General features: G+C 44.7%; 1 protein-coding gene across 5 annotated transcripts; it reads right to left on the bottom strand.

The window, feature by feature from the left end:
• Window positions 1-799: 799 nt before the first annotated feature.
• PSEN2 (presenilin 2) lies at window positions 800-17,438 on the bottom strand. 5 transcript variants are annotated; one of them, XM_071579741.1, is made up of 11 exons: window positions 17,352-17,438; window positions 11,743-11,939; window positions 10,774-11,003; window positions 9,641-9,782; window positions 8,733-8,800; window positions 7,735-7,955; window positions 6,799-6,897; window positions 5,005-5,082; window positions 3,847-3,966; window positions 3,227-3,345; window positions 800-1,815 (listed from the first exon to the last, which is right to left on the bottom strand). In XM_071579741.1, exons 2-11 carry the CDS (start codon window positions 11,884-11,886, stop codon window positions 1,660-1,662), a joined length of 1,377 nt encoding a protein of 458 aa, XP_071435842.1. In that variant the 5' UTR covers window positions 11,887-11,939; window positions 17,352-17,438; the 3' UTR covers window positions 800-1,659. The 5 variants fall into 5 exon arrangements, with proteins under 5 accessions (XP_071435842.1, XP_071435862.1, XP_071435869.1 ...); XM_071579761.1 differs by having other exon boundaries at window positions 3,847-3,963; XM_071579768.1 differs by having other exon boundaries at window positions 10,774-11,000.
• Window positions 17,439-17,579: the final 141 nt, after the last annotated feature.

Below are 17,579 nucleotides of genomic sequence, written 5' to 3'. Positions count from 1 at the left end.
CAAACTTTGCAAATAGAAGAAATGAGGACAGAAAATAAAGAGCAAGAATTACTTACTGTCCAGACTGAGACATACACACATAACTCCTAAAAACCCTTACATGCTTCTTAAAAATTAGTTTGAATCATCTGCATGATGTTCTTGTTAAATATCAAAGTAGATTAACTTGATATTAGAAAAAGGTTCTACATTAAAAACGTGTAATTCAAAACTTTATCTAAAACGATTTTTTCAGAGATGAAATTCTACATCTCTCACTGACGTTGCATTATTCACAAAATCTTGTATAATGTTACATATTCTGACATTGATCAGCTGTCAAAGAAAACACAGCTTGTTTGCATAACAAACATTCAAGTAACAGGGAAAAGAGAAAATCACAGAACTTGGCTATTAATGAAAAACTGACTCTCAGAGTAGAACTAAAATTACTTTCAAAGGTAGAGAAAACGTAAAGGTTCAGTCAGACTTATATATTTTTACCGGTGTCAAGCACTGGGGTGTTTTAACAAAGTCACTTAAGGTTGTAACTATTCTTAGAAGTAATGTAACAGCAGATTGAAGTTTGCACCTCAATATTTTGACACAAACTATGACAGGTTATTTCCCAAAGAGTCCCTTTGACAGTGAATAGCTATTTAAAAATTTGTAATTTAAAAAAATAATCTTTAAACAGTACAAAAAACAAGGTAAACCAAGTGTCAATCAGTGTAAGAGAGGACCTCGTCATAAAGGGAAGGTAATTCCTCCTTTGGAGTAGTTACAACAATGCACAGAAATGAGACCAGAAACACACACAATGAGTAACACGTCTGATTTACTGGAGTTGTTCAGTCACTTGCACGTTTGGGTAGTTTGAGGACTGCAGTATGGACCCAGAAGAATATTTAAAAAAAATAAAATGCTGAGAGGAGACAGCAGAAAGTATCTGTTTTCCCACACTGAGGATCTGATGTGCTGGAACAGGCAGCAGCCCTGCCTCCATCAGCTCTTTGCTGCAGTGGGGGATGCACTCAGAGCCAGAAGCCTGATTTTAAACATCCCACCACTGACACCTTGTCTAACATGGCTCACTGTGTCTAACTAAGGTCAGAATAAATAGGCATATGGGACAATTTCAACAGATGTTCTGTGCTCAACAGCCAACTTACAAAGTTCAGCCTCACTCTTCTAACGCTCACATGCTGCTCTATTCTGCGCATGCTGCCTGCTATGCTTTTCTAATAACTTACACCTTGTATTGCACAATACTTCAAATGTATGAAGACTCAGAAATTGCACAGCAGGCTTAAACTTGACTGCAATTTCCAGGGCTAAAACACCTTAGCTTCTGGAAGATCAGATCAGATCAGACCCCTCACCTCTCCAGTGTTCCATGCTACATACAGGTTTCTGTGCTCACAACAGCCACTGTGAACATCAAATGACATAAAAGTAACACTCTGACATCAGTAAGGAGCCAGGCTTTTCACCAAGAATCCTGTGAAAAATCTCAGTTTAACACATAACTATTAGACTTTTAGTACACAGCATGTTACAGAATTAGTGTTTTCCTTACAAATATATGGCACTAAGTGTAAAAACTTTATGACCTATACCAAACAGTGTACCATACTTCAGAGCAAAGCTTGAAAAAGAATCCTCTAACTCCCACTGCTTCTAAATATACAGTTGGTGAGAGGCCAGGGTGTCCATGAATGGTCGCACAAGGTTGTCTGTCGAGAAGTAAAAGATCAAGCCAAAGGTGATGGAGATGGGAAGAGCAGGCAGTGCCTTCTTAAAAACAGCCAGTAATAGAAGTGTTAAGCATAAACCCTGCCAGAGAGAAGAGAAAATAAAACACAAGGAGATATGGTAAGATGACCAGAAACATCTGTCACCAGCAACTTAATATACAGATAATAAACCATATGCACTGTACAGCACTGGAGGCTGCCTGAGCTACTATGTATCATTTATGTATCAGTTCCTTCTCTTAACAAAGCCCTTTTTAATTCCTCCATGATGACAAAACTTCAGAGACAGTAGGCTCCAAAAATACACTCTAGCTGAAGATCGGCAGATAGGATTTTTTAATATGTTTTTTAAGTGTTTCTAGGCTGCAAGTTTGTTTACAATCCACCTGAGCCTGTGGCTCTGTTCTTTCACTCTCAGTGAAAATATCTGGCCTACACCTGCTCCTTAGTTCACATCTACCTCTAAAAATGTGCTTACTGCTTGGACACTGAAGGGACATTTTGGGGAACCAGAAGGCCCCACAGCAGCAAGATTATGAAACTGCAAAAGGAGACAGAACAAATTTTAAGAACACTGTAAAAGACACAGAATGTGGCGTTTGGCTTCACAGACAGACAAGTAAGAAGATTTCTCCAGTGCTGGACCCCAGGATACGGAGGTAGGTGACCCTGTAGGTTCTCTGACCTGTGGGGTAGGAAAGCTACACTCAACACACTTTATTTAAAGTAGTTTGTTTCTAGTTCTCGGGCGTTTTGATCCACAGTCTTCACAAGTGAATGTCACTTTCACTATCCTGAGGATCTAATTGGGGAAACAGCAGCCGAAGGACATGATAATTGATTTTCTTTTACATTCTAAAAATTCTACCATTGTCTTTCTCATTAGTTTCCATGAGGATGCTGATTAAACAGCAAGTGCCTAGCAATCATTTTCTACCGAGGTGAAAACTTGACAGTGTGGTCATTAGACCTGGCAGGACTGACTCCTTTAGCAGTTACAGTATGTTTGTCATCTGCTTTTACTGATAATTTCCATGGATTTAAGTCTCCTTCCTTTCCATTTTTTTCCAGCTCAAATACTAGAACAAAACAGGTCTTCATCTTCTTACTAGTGTTTCTCCTTAGCATTAGGGAGTTAACCTTTTCAACCAGACTTGGTAATCAATGTGGCATTTCTAATATTGGCTGTTGTGGCTGACAAAAGTCTCCAGTCATTTAATGCTGAAACAAACACCACAACAGTTCAGCTGTAACTGTTTTTTCCTGGTCCTGGTTCACCCCCTTCATCACTTGGCTCTGCTCTGAGTCTGTATGACTCTGCTTCAGTGGCTGTTTAAAGCCTGTCTTTATAGACAGAGCACTGTGTCATTTCTCATAAATATCTAGCATGTTACCTGCAGTGATTTAGCAGTGCTCAGCTGCTCGTACTTCTGGCAACACTGCTGTGCTAAACAAGGTGTAACAGAGCCTTTAAAAGCCTGCTCACTTACTATGAGAATGGCTACAAAGCAGGCAAGTGTAGTATTCCAGTCTCCACTGGCTGTGGCAGCTGCTTTCCCAACAAGCACACTGTAAAATATGAAGTCTCCAAGGCCCAGCTTCACACCCCCTAAAAGAAGAGGAAAAAGAAAACAAGTATTAATTCTGAGCTTCCTGTTTTGCTTCCTCTCGAACAAATTGGTCCCCTTAAGAGCAGGTGAAGGTTCCCAGGCCTGACTACAAACCTGGATCCACACATTTCCAAGGAGGCTGAGACTTCCAGCCTTGCCTCCCACTAATTTTTCTTGGTCAGTCTCATTCTCTGAGGTGCTTTCCTGGGCCACTTTATAGATATACTGGCTAAGAAAGCACAAGAATAGAGAGGGACAGGAGGCAAGGGAAAGAAGGAACTGTTCAAACTGTACACATAGCCAAGAGATGTCACTGGAACCACAATCCCAGAATAGATTCTGCAGCAGCAAGAAGTCAGACTCAAGATCTTCGTTGCTCAACAAGTCGCAAGTCTTCAAATTAACTGGGATTAGACCAAACTGGGTAACACAGCATTAACCACAAAAAGTAAATACGTCAGGCTCTGACTAGACTGAAAACGGGATAAAGCTTTGCTTACTTTCCTCCTCCTCAAGCTCCTCTAAAGAAGTGACAGGGCGGGTTGGAACAGGACTCCTCGTCTCTGATATCTGAGAGTCTGTGTGTGAAGGGCTCCTGTGGTGTTCTCTCCCATCCTCTGCTTGGTTCCATAAAAACAGGTCAAGAAGAGCAGACAAAAAAAAGAAACACAAGAGGTAGCTACATTTAGAACTTGTTTTTAGTGCATGAAATCCACACTTCTATGAAGCTGCCCTGGAATGGGTAAAGGTTTTGTTTCTTGGAGGTGTGATCATTAGGATTAGTTCAAGCAGACATTTAGTGGCTTTGAGGAAAACACATTATTTGAACCAGTCACAAGGGTACGTGTTCACAGCTTCTTTGGCAGCCACCCAGGAGCTCAGTGGGTTTAACAAGTGAGCACGTACACAGACCCAAGCATTGCTTTGCACAGGCTAGAATGACAAGTAAAGCCAAGTAAAGTTAATATGCACTCCCTCATTGTTATACCTTTGTGGTGGAGGTGCTCAGGTATTCCCTAATGACCATATGACAAAAATGGATGACAAAGAGGACAACCATTTATGAGAAAAGTCCTGCCCTGAGACACACTGATGTTGGAACTGAGTGTTCACATGTAGAAAGCAGACACATTTCATTGTTCACAGGTTTCATTTTTTCCCCCTGCTAAACCACATCTGACCAAGCCTTTGGAAGTGCTTTTTGAAACAGCCATGATTCTGTCTGACAAACTCTCCAGTCCATGATACATGATTCTGACAAACTCTCCAGTCCATGTCAGTCTGCCAGGATGCTGCTGCTGCAACAGAAGCATTCTGTACACCTCAGCATGTAGTTTGCACCTGCTCTGTGCCCAGTTTCAAAGCAGTATTGTGTCCCTGCCATTCCTTAGTATGTTGGCTGCTTTATCCTGAAATAAACAGCATGTTCATTTATCAAACCTTTGCATACATTTATGCTTCAGTATTAGAAGGTACTGTCACACCTGAAATGCAAAAGTCCTAAAAGCAGGTTTCTGAACATCACTGCGTTCTACAATTAACAATACTGAAAAAAATGCATGTCAGGATTCAGAGACTTACATTTACTTACAGTCTTAAACATACACATTATTTCCTTGAGACAGTGCTCTGTATAGAAGAGGGACATGTAAACAAACCTGCATCCCATGTCTGGTGCCTTGGTCCTCTTGTTGCTGTGTCTGGCTTTGCCATTCCAACTGTCCACATCATGGCAGCTAGAGGAAAGAAAGGCTGTGTAAATCATTGTCACTATAGCTCAGAGGAAATAAGTATTTAGCTGTCCCTAAAAATACAGGTCTTTGCCCTTGTAAATGCTTTTGAAACACTCACTCTTAGCTGGTTTCCCTAGGTGCTGAGAAGGCAAGGTGTGAAAAAATGAAGGCAGTGCATCCACTTAGGTTTTAAGAAAGTCCCAGAGCACATATAGCTAAGAGTCAGCATAGTCTTCTCTGTGGGCTAAGGAAAGCAAAATTTCAGAACTAGGGTCCTCATCTCCTTTGTTTTCTCCTGGTTTCTGGCCCTTCTCTTCAGAGAAAAGATTTTCCCAGGAAATGATGGTAGTACGAAAGGTAACCACAGGTTAACTTAACAGCTTACTCATGTTCTGCTAAAGGTACAGCACACAAGTGAGGGATATGCAGGAGTTGTCAAAGTGCTAGTTTTCTCTCTGCCTTTTTGTTTTCGTTCCGTCCGGTCAAAATATTGCCTATTTCTGTTTCGGTTCCAGTAACACTGAAGGATGTTTGGGGGTTTATTCTTGAGATGGATCCCTAAATTAAGAAGGAATACAAACTATTCCAAAATCAGTGGAAGGAAACTCAAAATATCTGTTTATTTAAGTGTGTATCAGTCTTCCTGTTTTTACAGACGCTAAACTAAGCAAAATAAGCCAAGGTAAACACAGTGCCTGCTTTTCCACTACAAGCTCAGTGAAGGTGATGCTTTTGCATCTAGAGGGAGTCATGAAATATGATCTTGCAGTGGAGACACTAACATTCTGCACAAGAACTTTTCATTCAGTGTTTATTATTTGCTGAACAGCATTCTCCTTTAGATAAATTCTTTGTTTGCTGACTAAAGCATGTGAGAGACTTCATCTTGTCTCTGTTCATTATAACAATCTCCAGTAAAAGGGACAGCAGCTGAAGCCAACCAAGGCTCTGCTTGGAACACATAAAAGCATTTATATAACATTAAATACCTGGAAAAAAATCAGGTTGTAGGCATCCTCAGCTTAGCACTGAACATGGAAATACCCATTCATCTTACAAGTGATACAATGAAAGGTCACTGAGGTCTATGAAGCACTTGAGTCCAGGTCCCATGACCATTGAGGGTCCTGCCTTCTGACAACCTTAAGCACATCTATACCTTTGTGGATAAGGGCACCAGACAGCATGGTAGTTAAACAGCCTGAGGAAGCCAGGGAAGAAATGAGTGATTTTGTTTGCAGAGCACTACTTGCAAAGCAAGCAGCCACATAATTAACAATAAAGCAAAAATATTCTAAGCACTGCCATCTGTACAGTACACAGGGCAAGAGGGGACTGCAGAATGAATGCAGCCTCAGCACAAGGAATAAGTTATTGAGTGAGCATCACCTAATCACAGAACTCTGCAAACACAACTGCCCACCTTACGCAGGCTTTTCTATGCAGAAAAAAGTGGCATGTTCTGCACTGTATTCATGAAAGGATAAATCTTCTGAACATTTCAGCTTCACAAGGCAAATGTGACTTCCTTTGGCTATTTAGAGTTGGCACTATTGTAACTGATAAACAAGGCCTTCTAAAATGGTCTGTTCCATAATATAAATGCGTACCAGTCTTAGGGCAAGGAAGTAACTAAAATAATACTCTTTGATTTGACACAGAAATAGTTTAATAAGAGTTTAATCTGGCTAAAAACATTAACATTCTAATCTTACTCACAGGAATATATTAATGCAGGGAAAATGGGCTCATTTCTCTCCTGTGCAGTTTCTACCAGCATTCTCAGTGGCCCCTTGGGACAGAGAACAGCCATCAGATCTGCAAAAAAAAAAAAGGGCAAGACAATTTTATCTTGAACTAACATGTATATTTTACATTCTTTACCTTTAAAAAGTCATTCTTCCCTCAAAATAACATATATCAATATTAACTGAATGATTTCCTGAATGGCAGTTTCCACCACTTCGCATAACTCTGTTCTAGTCCCTGAAAATGCTGTGCACTTGAAATACCATCTCCAAGCCTTAATGTAATAATAAGAGTTTTCATTGTGCTAATCCTATAAAAAGCCTCTTGTGGAAACCACATTATTTTCTTGAAAGCAGGCAACAGCATTTCATCGAGGTGTTAGATTTAATCAGAGGAGGAGTGGAGGTGCTTCGTTCATGTCCCACAATCCATCACTACGTACACTCGCTCTGTGTTTCACATGAATGAAGGCCTTTGGTCCAGTACCTCTGCCTACCCTCTCTCTTCCATCAGAGCTCTGCCCCAATCTGAATGTTGCTTCCTGCATCCCTCTTGTTCTGCAGGTTCTCTTGAAACTTATACAAAAATCTATGATCCCTTGGTAACAATAAATGAAACCTGCAGGACTATCAGGTTGCTACTGATAAAAATCCAACCACCTCTACTATGCACTTAGGCGTGGCTCAGTACCTCCCTGACTTGGTGATCCACTTTGAAAGACCTGTTAGGAGTACACTACCTACATGAACAAGAGACAAGGTAGGGAGTCAGCTTAATTGCCCATTTGCTTCTGTCTAAAGCTGGTAGCAGCATAAAGTTGTTTTTTGAATGTCATACACAGTCCCAAGACTGCCTCAGAGTGCCCTCTCCAGGAACCACACCTTGAGAGCCACAACCCAGACTTACCATAGATAGAAATTGCACCTAGAATCACCCATGCTGACCACTCAGGGAGATATTTAATGAAAACCAATGCCATTAGAGCACTGATCATAATGAGATATGCTTGCTGGAGCTGCAAGGGACCCTTCCAGTGGATGCAAATCATTCCAACAGCTCCAAAATTCCAGATGACTAAGAACAGAGTGGGGTAATCCATGGCCACATTGTACGTCTTCAATACTTCACTGGAACACAAGAAAATTTAGCTAAGCAATAAAAGTAACTGACATGTAAGGCATCCTACTAGCTGTAGTTAAACAAACAAGGCCCCAGCTACACCAGGAGGAAGCAGAATGGAAGCAGCTCTCAGTTTTCAAAGGGGAGCCTGCCCTGTGGCCAATTGCTGCTCTGAGTTCTCTGTTCCTCCTGCATGAGATGGACACGTTGTGTGTGCAGACAAGCACCACACTAGGCCCTAGTCCCAAGTTCAGCAGCATTTCCAAGGGTTTGAGCAGGCAGGATTTCAAGTCTGAACTGAACATTGGCCTGTGGCTACATGACTGTCCAAGCAAAGAAGTCACAGAAGTGTCATCCCACCAGATGCACAATGCTGACAGTTAAACATGAAAACTCTTAACAAGTGTCACCCACAAGTTAAAAGTCTGAGCTGGGAGTCAAGGGAATGAGCTTGAATCAACGTAGTCTAAGAAAAAGGCAGGACAAATCATAGAAGCAACTCAGCACATGAGGATTCCTTTCCACTTGCTCCCCTCTGAACCACAAGGTTCAGCCTGTTCATTTCATGCTCACAGTATCACTTCCCACTGCACTGTAAAATCAGGCATTGCCTATAAAAGACCTCATTTTCCATTTTTAAAAAAGAAAGCTATCTGGTTCTAACAATCCTAAAACCTCCATTTGGAGAAGGGGAGACTTTCTTTTCCTTGTTTAACTTGGAGACTTTCTTGCAAGGAGGTAAAGGAGCCTTGAACTTCCAGGTTACCTGCACCATTCCCACTTACCCAAGATATATGTAGGTAAAGAGGAAGAGCAGCATCAAAGAGGACAGGATCAGCCAGCCGTGGATGAACTGAGGACAAGAAGAGACAGTGATTGTAGGGGCTGTTACCCCCACACAGGTCACAGTACTGCAGGTTTACAGTCTCCTGCACTCCTCCAGTGTCCAAAGACCCTGCCTTCCCTCAAGGCCAGTGAGAGAGGAGGGACAGCCAGTTCCAGTTGTCCCAGACTCTTTAATTTAGTATTTTGTCTCCTAGTGTTTTTGTTGGTTTGGGGTTTTTAAGTATCTGTCCTATGCATTTCCATGGGTATCCATACTGGCTCCTAGCTTAGACAGGTGAGGACATTCTCTCTGCTTGGTGGGGAAGGGGACGGATTCGCCCAAGGCTGTAAAGTAAGTTCATCTTTGGGTCAAGTTTAAAAAGCAACAATGGCCAGAGCTCAAATGCTGGGCTAGTACCACATATAACAACTCCTTGGACACCACAAAACCTGAATGCACCTTTCCCTCCAACCCTTGTGCTCTTCCACCAGAGCTTCTACAGGTAGGAATAATGCCAGTTCCCACAAATGCTGTCTGAAATGTGTTAAGAGAAGGCATTCACAGTAAATGGTACAACTGAGTCCATAAGTACAAATGGCAAAACCTTTGGACCAAGTGGAGAAAATTCAGACCTGAGTAACACAAAGTAGCAGGCCTTGTTTTTAAATGCCTGCCATTAGTGACTAAATAACAGCAAAGCGTATGCAGGGGCACAGCTCTACCACCACTGACAAAGGCTTGTTTGGTACCTGCCTGGCTAAGAAATAAACTAGTCAGAGCAGTGCCTCTATTTCGCACTGACACGCAAGGCCCACTTGAACTCAAGCTCAGGAATGGGTGGAAAAGGCTCTGGCATGAACACTTTACCTTGTAGCAGCGGTACTTATAGAGCAGAACTAGGAACACAGTCATTACAATGATGACACTGATCATTATGATCGTGTTCAACACAGAGTTCAAGAGGCGCTGGCCCACAGACGGGGTATCCTCACTGAAAGGGGTGTAGATCCTGCAGGAAAAAGCAAAAGCTACATAAAGTATATACAATCTCTTCTAACTGACCGCCCCAGATAAAACCAGACCTCTCTGCGTGTGGGAAAGAAAGGGAGGTAGGGCTGTCAAGGACAGCAAATATGAGATGTAGTCTCTGAAGGGGCTGGGCTCAAGTTAATTATCAACTCAAATTTGGTGGTCTTTATCAAAAGCACATTCCTACAAGAGAAGCTGTGGCTCACAGAGCTCTAAACAAAAAGAGCCAGAGTATAAATTACTTTATTTTAGTAACTGCTCTCCAGGCCATGAATTTTTATTGTGTGTGCTGGATCCTCTCCATCATAATTATAAAGATATATCCCAGGTACTATTTTGAAAGGGAGGACATCCTCTCTTTCCACACTTAGTAGGAGAGCCTTGGACTCTTTTACCCATTCTCCACCCTGCACCCCTTCCCCCCACCCTGTTTTGTTTCCTTTGGTTCAATTCAAGGGACCACAGTCCCCATTTCTCCACCTGATATATGAAGCACAGTTAGAGCCCCAGGAGACAGGCCCCAGGAGTCAGGCACAGTCAGCGAGAGCTGGATGGAATTATGTATCCACACGATGAGTCTTCAGGAACCAGAAATATCACCAGGAAATGAGACACTCATCCAAATGAACATGCTATTCCCTGATTGCTGCCAGCTAGTGAGTGAACAGCCTAGGAGTTCAGCCTGGGCCTTTTATGCTGCAGAATGAAGCAGCTCCATTGTTAATGCTGCTCACAGGCTTTGTTTAGGGCACCCTAATGACAGCGCTAACAAATGCAGGTATGGAAAAAACTTGCACAGGTGAACGTAGCATACTTTAGTAGGCTCTGTATGTTTACACAGCCACCTTGACCTGTGTAAGGGTTCTCCCAGCCTGCCAAGGGAGCACTCTGCATGCACAGACGTGTGCACGGAGGTGTGTGTGAAGCTGTGGGTCCCACATACTCAGAGGCTGTTTGCAGACCCCACTTACAGCTGCCCGTTTTTCTCCGTATAGAAGCGCACTGACTTTATGGTGGCGACGACAACAATCATACAAAGGGTGACAGGCACAAAGAGCATGATTACATGCTTTGCTCCATATTTCAGAGTCAGTTCCTCCTCTTCATTTTCCAGGGCGCTTTCTCTCACTGGAACACCCGAGCCAGATGTTTCTCCACCAGCAATATTGTTTGGGCTACGGCTGCTGCCTGCTCGCCTCTTCTGGAAAGAAATATTAGCAAATATGTAAGATTGTGTTCAAGCTTTATTCCATCATCTCTTGTGAGGCTGCTGTAGGCCACCACAGCACACCAACTGGGTCGTAATAGAAACTAGTACCAACTAGTTATAATACCAACTGAACGATACAATTAGAAATTCTATTGCAAACAGGTTGCTATGGGGTTTTTAAACCAAAACCATGAACATCTAAGGGCCTCTTCAAGTGCAAGTATATAGGCAGACACATGCACATGAAGGGCAAGATAACCAGAGTTGAGATAGAAGAAATGTCATCTGAGGTGGCAAAAGCTTGACAATTTCCTCCCTGCCCAGCAATGCTGTGCTTGCTTTACCTTGCTGCTTTGTTGGCAGCTGGACTGGATTCTGTTCCAACATTAGCTGCATTTGACCAGAGCAGACAAAGGGTGTCTGGCAAAACAAAAAGGCTAAAAAGGATATCCTGCAAGAGTCATATGTGCATCAGGTCCTGATTAAAAGCCTGTATCTTTACCAAAAGGAAGGAAAAGGGAGGAGTATATATGGAGATAAAAATGGGGAAAAAGTCATAGTGGAGGAAATGGGAACAGGCAGTGCTGCTGCTGGCTGAGTGACATCAGGGAAACAACACTGGCCACAGCCAACCGTAGAAGCCAGTCAGCCCGGAGGGACTGAGGGGCAGCAGGACTACATCTGTCATCACACTCCGTGTCCTCATTCCCCAGGATGGATGCACACCTACCCTATGGGCCTGTGCTTCCCCTGCTTCCGAGGCTTGCAGGCTGTCCTGGTAGGAGGGTACTGGAGGGCTCTCTGCAGACATCAGGGATGTTCTCTCATTGCAGGGCTCCTCCTCACTGTCCGAATTGTTCATGAACGTGATCATCGCTGCTTCCCTACAGAGCACTCAGGAAGGGCACAGCCAAGCACTACTCAAGGCTGAGGGGACAAGCAGACCAGAAGGAAAGAAAACAGTGAACACCACAGTGGAAACAACTGGAAGTCTGAAGAGGAGGCACAATTTTGGCAGGGAGGCTACAGCACACCACATAACTCCATCTTCTGCTAACAGCTGATTTAGTCTGCCATCACCCCAGGCACAACAATCCATTCAGTTAAAGTCACTGTGACTTTTGCAATCAGGGAGATCAGCAAAACGCAGCACTGAAGAAACTTAGTATTTTGCCCCAGCTTTCACAGCTGCTACCTCTATTTTCCCTCTCTCATCAGTACACCTTTCCTTCCACAAAGGAGGTTTCTCAGCGTTCAGTGTTTATTTTTCACAGGCCAAACAAAGCTTCACTCAAATGCTGTCTGCCTGATAGAAAGCTAAGAGAGCTCAGCTCTTACACAATACTCTGCAAGCATCGGCAAGTACCAGAACTTTCTTAGTAACGTGGAGCCTCAGCTTTACAAAAGACACTAATCAGGAGTTATATGCTGTTTTCCCTGTTATGACTGTTTATTAACCAGATGAATTTTATAAGCAACTCTTCTCTTTGCCCATGGACAAGGAGAGATTTGCGTAGTCAGGGAAAGACCTCTCTCCTTAGGAGAGCCACTTTTGCATTTTTCCTTATGTTGTCTTGTGATTAAAAGCAAAACTCTTTTACTATGGGCAAAAACTTTGAGTGTAAAAGTGGGGGCTAGAAATGTTTGGCCTCTTTTCACCTACAGCTGTGCAGAAAAGCAAGCAAAGCAGTGACACTGTGCAGGAAAGAAAGAACAGGTCTCTTTTCTAGACATAAGAGGAAGTGGGTACATTGCCTTGGATACTGCAGAATAGCCTTAAAGTCAGGGTTTCAGGAAGCTTTAAAGGCAAGTAATGGGAAAATTCTTTTCAGTATTTATTAAATCAGCTTAAAAAAACAACTGAAGTAATCAAGTCACTTTCTGATTCTCTGCCACCTGTCCATAAACAAACCCATACCTCTAATGCGTTCTAAGAACAGCTCTCCTCTACAGTACTTTATCCAAGCTCATGTGTCTCAGGAAATAGATGCAACTCAGAAGAGGAAGCTGAAGAAGCCACGTGATTTGGACACAGTCACTTAAATCTGAATGCATTCACCGTCCAACCAGCACACTCTGCTGTCTGCCAGCCAGCTTGAGAGGTCAGAGTGAGTACTGTGGAGATCTGGGAGATATTCTTGCTTCTCTCTGAAGAAACTGAAATCTGCTTTGGAAGAACGAAAGAGGGAGGAGTGGGAGATCCCCCTTTCTTTCACAGCCTCCTCAACAGATCTGACACCTTCAAGAAATTTTAGAACATCAACTCAGTCTCCCCCAGTGAAACATTTTTCAGACATCTGCTCCTCCCCTGCCTTCTCTTGCTTCTCCATATTATTTTGTTCCTTTTTCAGTGATAAAAGTGGTAAAGTTATGGGAAACAAACACCAGGCCAGTCAGCTTCATAGCAATCCTGAGTTCTTACTGAGTGAGCTGCTTAACACTTGCATTTATGTGCTGATTTCTTACAGAGACCAAAATCTCCCCTCTGGGTGCTTAAGATACTCTTTTGACTGAGCACATAAGGGCTCCCATTCCACAGTTGGGATACTGGACTCTGGTTCAGTTACAGGATTTAGGCTTTTAAAGAAGTCAGGTACATAAGTCATTCAGTCATGTCATACTTCAGGATCAGGGTAAGTTATGCATGCCACAGGATCTGTGACCTATGGAATTTAAATAACTCTAAAAGCTTTCTGCCTATGTCAGGGACCAAGGAAGAAATAAATAAGACTTTCTGATAGGTTGGGGGCAATATTTAGGTTTTAACAACCCAATGAGAATACTAAACAACTTCTTCTCGCAGTATTTAAGAAACAATTTTTGCTACATGAAGAGAGCAATTCTGTAGAGGATTTAAAAGGGACAGCTAATTAGCCTACTTTCAAGGCCTTTGTTATGCCCACTGGAGGAATTAAACCAATAGCAAAATGACAGTACCAATTACTAACCTTCACAATTACATGAAAAAAAATAATCTCCCGTTGAAATACAGCCAATTTTAAGGGCATTCTCCCTCAACAAGGATACGGACATGCAAAGATGCAATGATACTTCCTGTCAGCAAGCACATTCAGACTGGAATGCAGCTTTACTGTCTCTTGTTTATAAGGCTGTGGTTGCAGTGAGGGTTGACACAAACACACCTCAACAAATCCAGAATTTTACAGAGCTCTTGTGGCAACCAGCCCTCAACAAACACTCAGACTGTACTCCCAGCTGCCTTAAACTGACCTAAATATGTGGTCCAGCCAAAGGGGTTATGCCACCAGCCTCCATCTCTCTGGAGCTAACACCAGCTGCGCATCAGCAAAAGGCAATAAGGTACCTGTTTCCCTTTGTTTTCACAGGGCCAGGTTCCAGCAGAACTGGCTCCCAGAGTGGCTCTGCAAGCAGCCCCAGTGGCAGTGCCCAGATACAGAAAAGGAAGCACCACGCCATCTCCCTTCCAGTAGTATTAAGCCTTACAGGCACAAGCCCTCTGCTCGCTCCCAGACAAGCAGCCCACCCTCACCTCAGGTCCACAACACCTCTGGCAGTGTGGCTCTCAGCTAAGCAGGAGCCTTGGACATATGGTTTATGGAGGCAGGAATACTGGTCTTGCCCCTCTGCCCCACTAAGGACCCAGCAGGAATTTTGCCTAATGCTGCTACTTATTCATCAGACCTGCACTTTGAGCCGGCACCAAGGCTGTGCTGGCTGCTGGAGAGAGCTGCGGTTTAAGCTGTCTCCTTCAGGAGAAGAAGGAGCAGCCTGGTGACTCTCACACATGTACCCAGCACAGCAGCACTCTTTGGGCTGAGCAGAGTAAAAGAGAAAGCTTCTGCCCTGGAGCTTGCTTGCCAAACAGAAAGGAAGCCAAAGAGCACCAGGCAATCAAGAAAGGTGTATTGCAAAGCTACACTGTTTTCCGGTATCATTTCACTAGTTAAACTAAGGAAAAAGGCCTTGTGGAGATGACTTCTACCTATCACAAGGATGCTGTATACTCTATAATGGTAAGCATGGGAACCTTCTTTCCTACTCAAACACAGGAGAGCAAATACATCTGTGCACACTGACTGTGGCTGAGCTGAAAAGGGGAAAGAACAGTTCAGGAATGGAAAACACAGAGCACCAAGACAAGCACACTTCCTTTCTGGGTGAGGCAGTAGAAGGAGCTTCTGGGGTTGGGGTGGGGGGAATGTGAGCTGTCTCTATATTCACAGAAAGCTTTAGAGCGTGTTCTGCCAAATACATTAAACAAAGAAGTTGAACAACATATGCCAGCCCATCATCAAACTGACCCAGTAGGCTGTATCAGGCAAAGTTCTCCTCTTTGCCTTTGTAGAGGGAATCAAACCATCAGATCCCATTCAAAAACTCACACAACGTTTAAGAGCCAAAAGACTGAACTCTCAAAACCGTATGGCAAAAAGGAAAGGTGACAAAAACTAGGTCAGTACTAAGTGCTGCTTGTAACAGAGTAGCCAAAGTGGGAACACAATTACTTCTCATTTATAGGAGTCTTGAGAAGCCTGAAGAAAAGCAGGAGTCACCAATTCTCTCTTTCCAGATGCCCTTTCCTTCATGCAAGGGCTCTCTTTCCTCAACTGCGATAAATCAGCCTTATGGATTTTCATAAAACTCTGCCAGTTCACAGTAACATTAGGATCTAACCTCAGTTTGCCTTTTATTTTTATGCTGCAAACAACCTAAATCCTTTGCTCTGCATTTCATGCATCACAAATAATACCAGTACAATATACAGCACAGAACAGCTTCTATAGCTTTCAGAATACTTAATTATCCCCTTAAGAGTTAAAATTCCTGCTTACATATATTGTTCTCTTTGATGGCAATTAGATGAAGAGAATTGTTTTTTCTTTGCTATATTTAGATCAAGAGAAAGCTTCAGGATGACACAGACAGCCTGACTTTCTCCTAAGTTTTTGGCCGTAGCAACCACTCCTGTTGGTAAATATGAAGATAAGGAAAAAACTCTTAAGAAATCCTAAGTGGTGGGGCCAAAATTATTGAGGAAAGATTCCCAGGTTCTTGCCAATAAAGCCAGAATGGGCATGTTGCTAAAATAGCAGGGAACTTGGAACACACCCTCTCAGTGGTTAAAAAAGAACCAGCAGATACCACTCACTTTCAGCCTCGGGTCACAAACAATAACAGGAGATGCTACAGAAAGTTGTAAAGATTTGTAGCTTTCTCTCTCCATTGTAGCTGAACTAGCACTGCTTTCTTCTGTCCCACAAGAAAGGCACAACACAGAGCCCCAAGGGCGATTTTGCTGGCAGAGCTGAAATCAGACCCTGCCCAGGAGAGTCAGAAGGATTATTTTGCCAGCACTGAGCCCAAATACTCTCTCAGCCAAGTAAAGGCACTGCAGCCCTGCAGACCTACTTAGACCAGTAAAGCCCCAAAGCCTGGATCAGGCTTCACATGCAGGAGCAGCTCCGCGCGTTGTCCTGATATTGCTGCGGGCACCGGAGCCAGCAGGTGCTGGAGGGGACACATCGGGGACACTCAAGGACACCCGGGTGGGGTCGAGTCCCTGCGGCCCACCCGGGTGGCACCGAGCCGGGGTGTCCCTGCTGTCCCCTGCGTCCCACCCGGGTGGCACCGAGCCGGGGTGTCCCTGCTGTCCCCTGCGTCCCACTCGGGTGGCACCGAGCCGGGGTGTCCCTGCTGTCCCCTGAGTCCCACTCGGGTGGCACCGAGCCGGGGTGTCCCTGCTGTCCCCTGCGTCCCACCCGGGTGGCACCGAGCCTGGGTGTCCCTGCTGTCCCCTGAGTCCCACTCGGGTGGCACCGAGCCTGGGTGTCCCTGCTGTTCCCTGAGTCCCACTCGGGTGCTAGCAGGCACAGGGACACTCCGGCGCTGCTCTGCCCCCCGGTCGGACACGGAGCCAACACACACCTGAAGCAAACCGTCAGGCCCCTGGGCCAGGCAGAGGTTTGGCAGGAGGCCACGCAGATGTCCCTGTCCCCGCCTGTCCTACCCAGGGTGTGCCGGAGGCGCTTCCAGAGGAACACGCGACGGCAGGCAGGGACGCCACCGCCCGTGAGCGATAGATGTACAAACCCACATATTTTTATATATGCATATATAAAATACGCACCTAACTGAGAATATACCTACGTACGTATATACACACACAGACAGATGCGCGCGAACGCCGGCCGCTGGTCAGGCCCGGGCCCGTGCCGCCCCAGCCGCAGCCCGCAGCATCCCCCCGGGAGCGCATCCCGATCCCGACCCGATCCCCATCCCGATCCCCATCCCGATCCCCATCCCCATCCCCATCCCGGTCCCGGTCCCGATCCCGACTCCCCCGGCCCCGCGCGTTACCTGCTCCCGGCACGGCGCGCCCGCAGCCGCTCCCATTGGCTCCGCCGCCCTCCGATCCGGCCCCGCCCACAGCGACCCGCGCGCACGTCCATTCGCCACGGCAGCTGTCGTTCAGCATCTGTCCCCGCCCATCAGCCGCTCTTCCCCAATAGCAGAGAAGAACCAGAGGAGAGTCGGCCAATAGAAAGGCGGCTCTGGGGCCCGGAGGCGGTCCGTGCGGCGCGGGGC

Source organism: Pithys albifrons, chromosome 2, assembly GCF_047495875.1.
Source record: "Pithys albifrons albifrons isolate INPA30051 chromosome 2, PitAlb_v1, whole genome shotgun sequence".
NCBI classification, from domain to species: domain Eukaryota; kingdom Metazoa; phylum Chordata; class Aves; order Passeriformes; family Thamnophilidae; genus Pithys; species Pithys albifrons.
Note: the sequence above shows the minus strand (reverse complement) of the source record. Positions and strands in the feature narration are given on the sequence as shown.

What these genes read in the sequence shown, in the direction of transcription:
- PSEN2 (XM_071579741.1), bottom strand. Translation starts at nt 11,886, where the DNA reads ATGATCACGTTCATGAACAATTCGGACAGTGAGGAGGAGCCCTGCAAT. An exon ending in CCCTGCATTAATATATTCCT is followed by an intron (nt 5,083 to 6,798) that starts GTGAGTAAGATT and finishes TCTTTCCTCTAG; the next exon opens with CTGCCATGATGTGGACAGTT. An exon ending in GCACCAGACATGGGATGCAG is followed by an intron (nt 3,967 to 5,004) that starts GTTTGTTTACAT and finishes TATGGAACCAAG; the next exon opens with CAGAGGATGGGAGAGAACAC.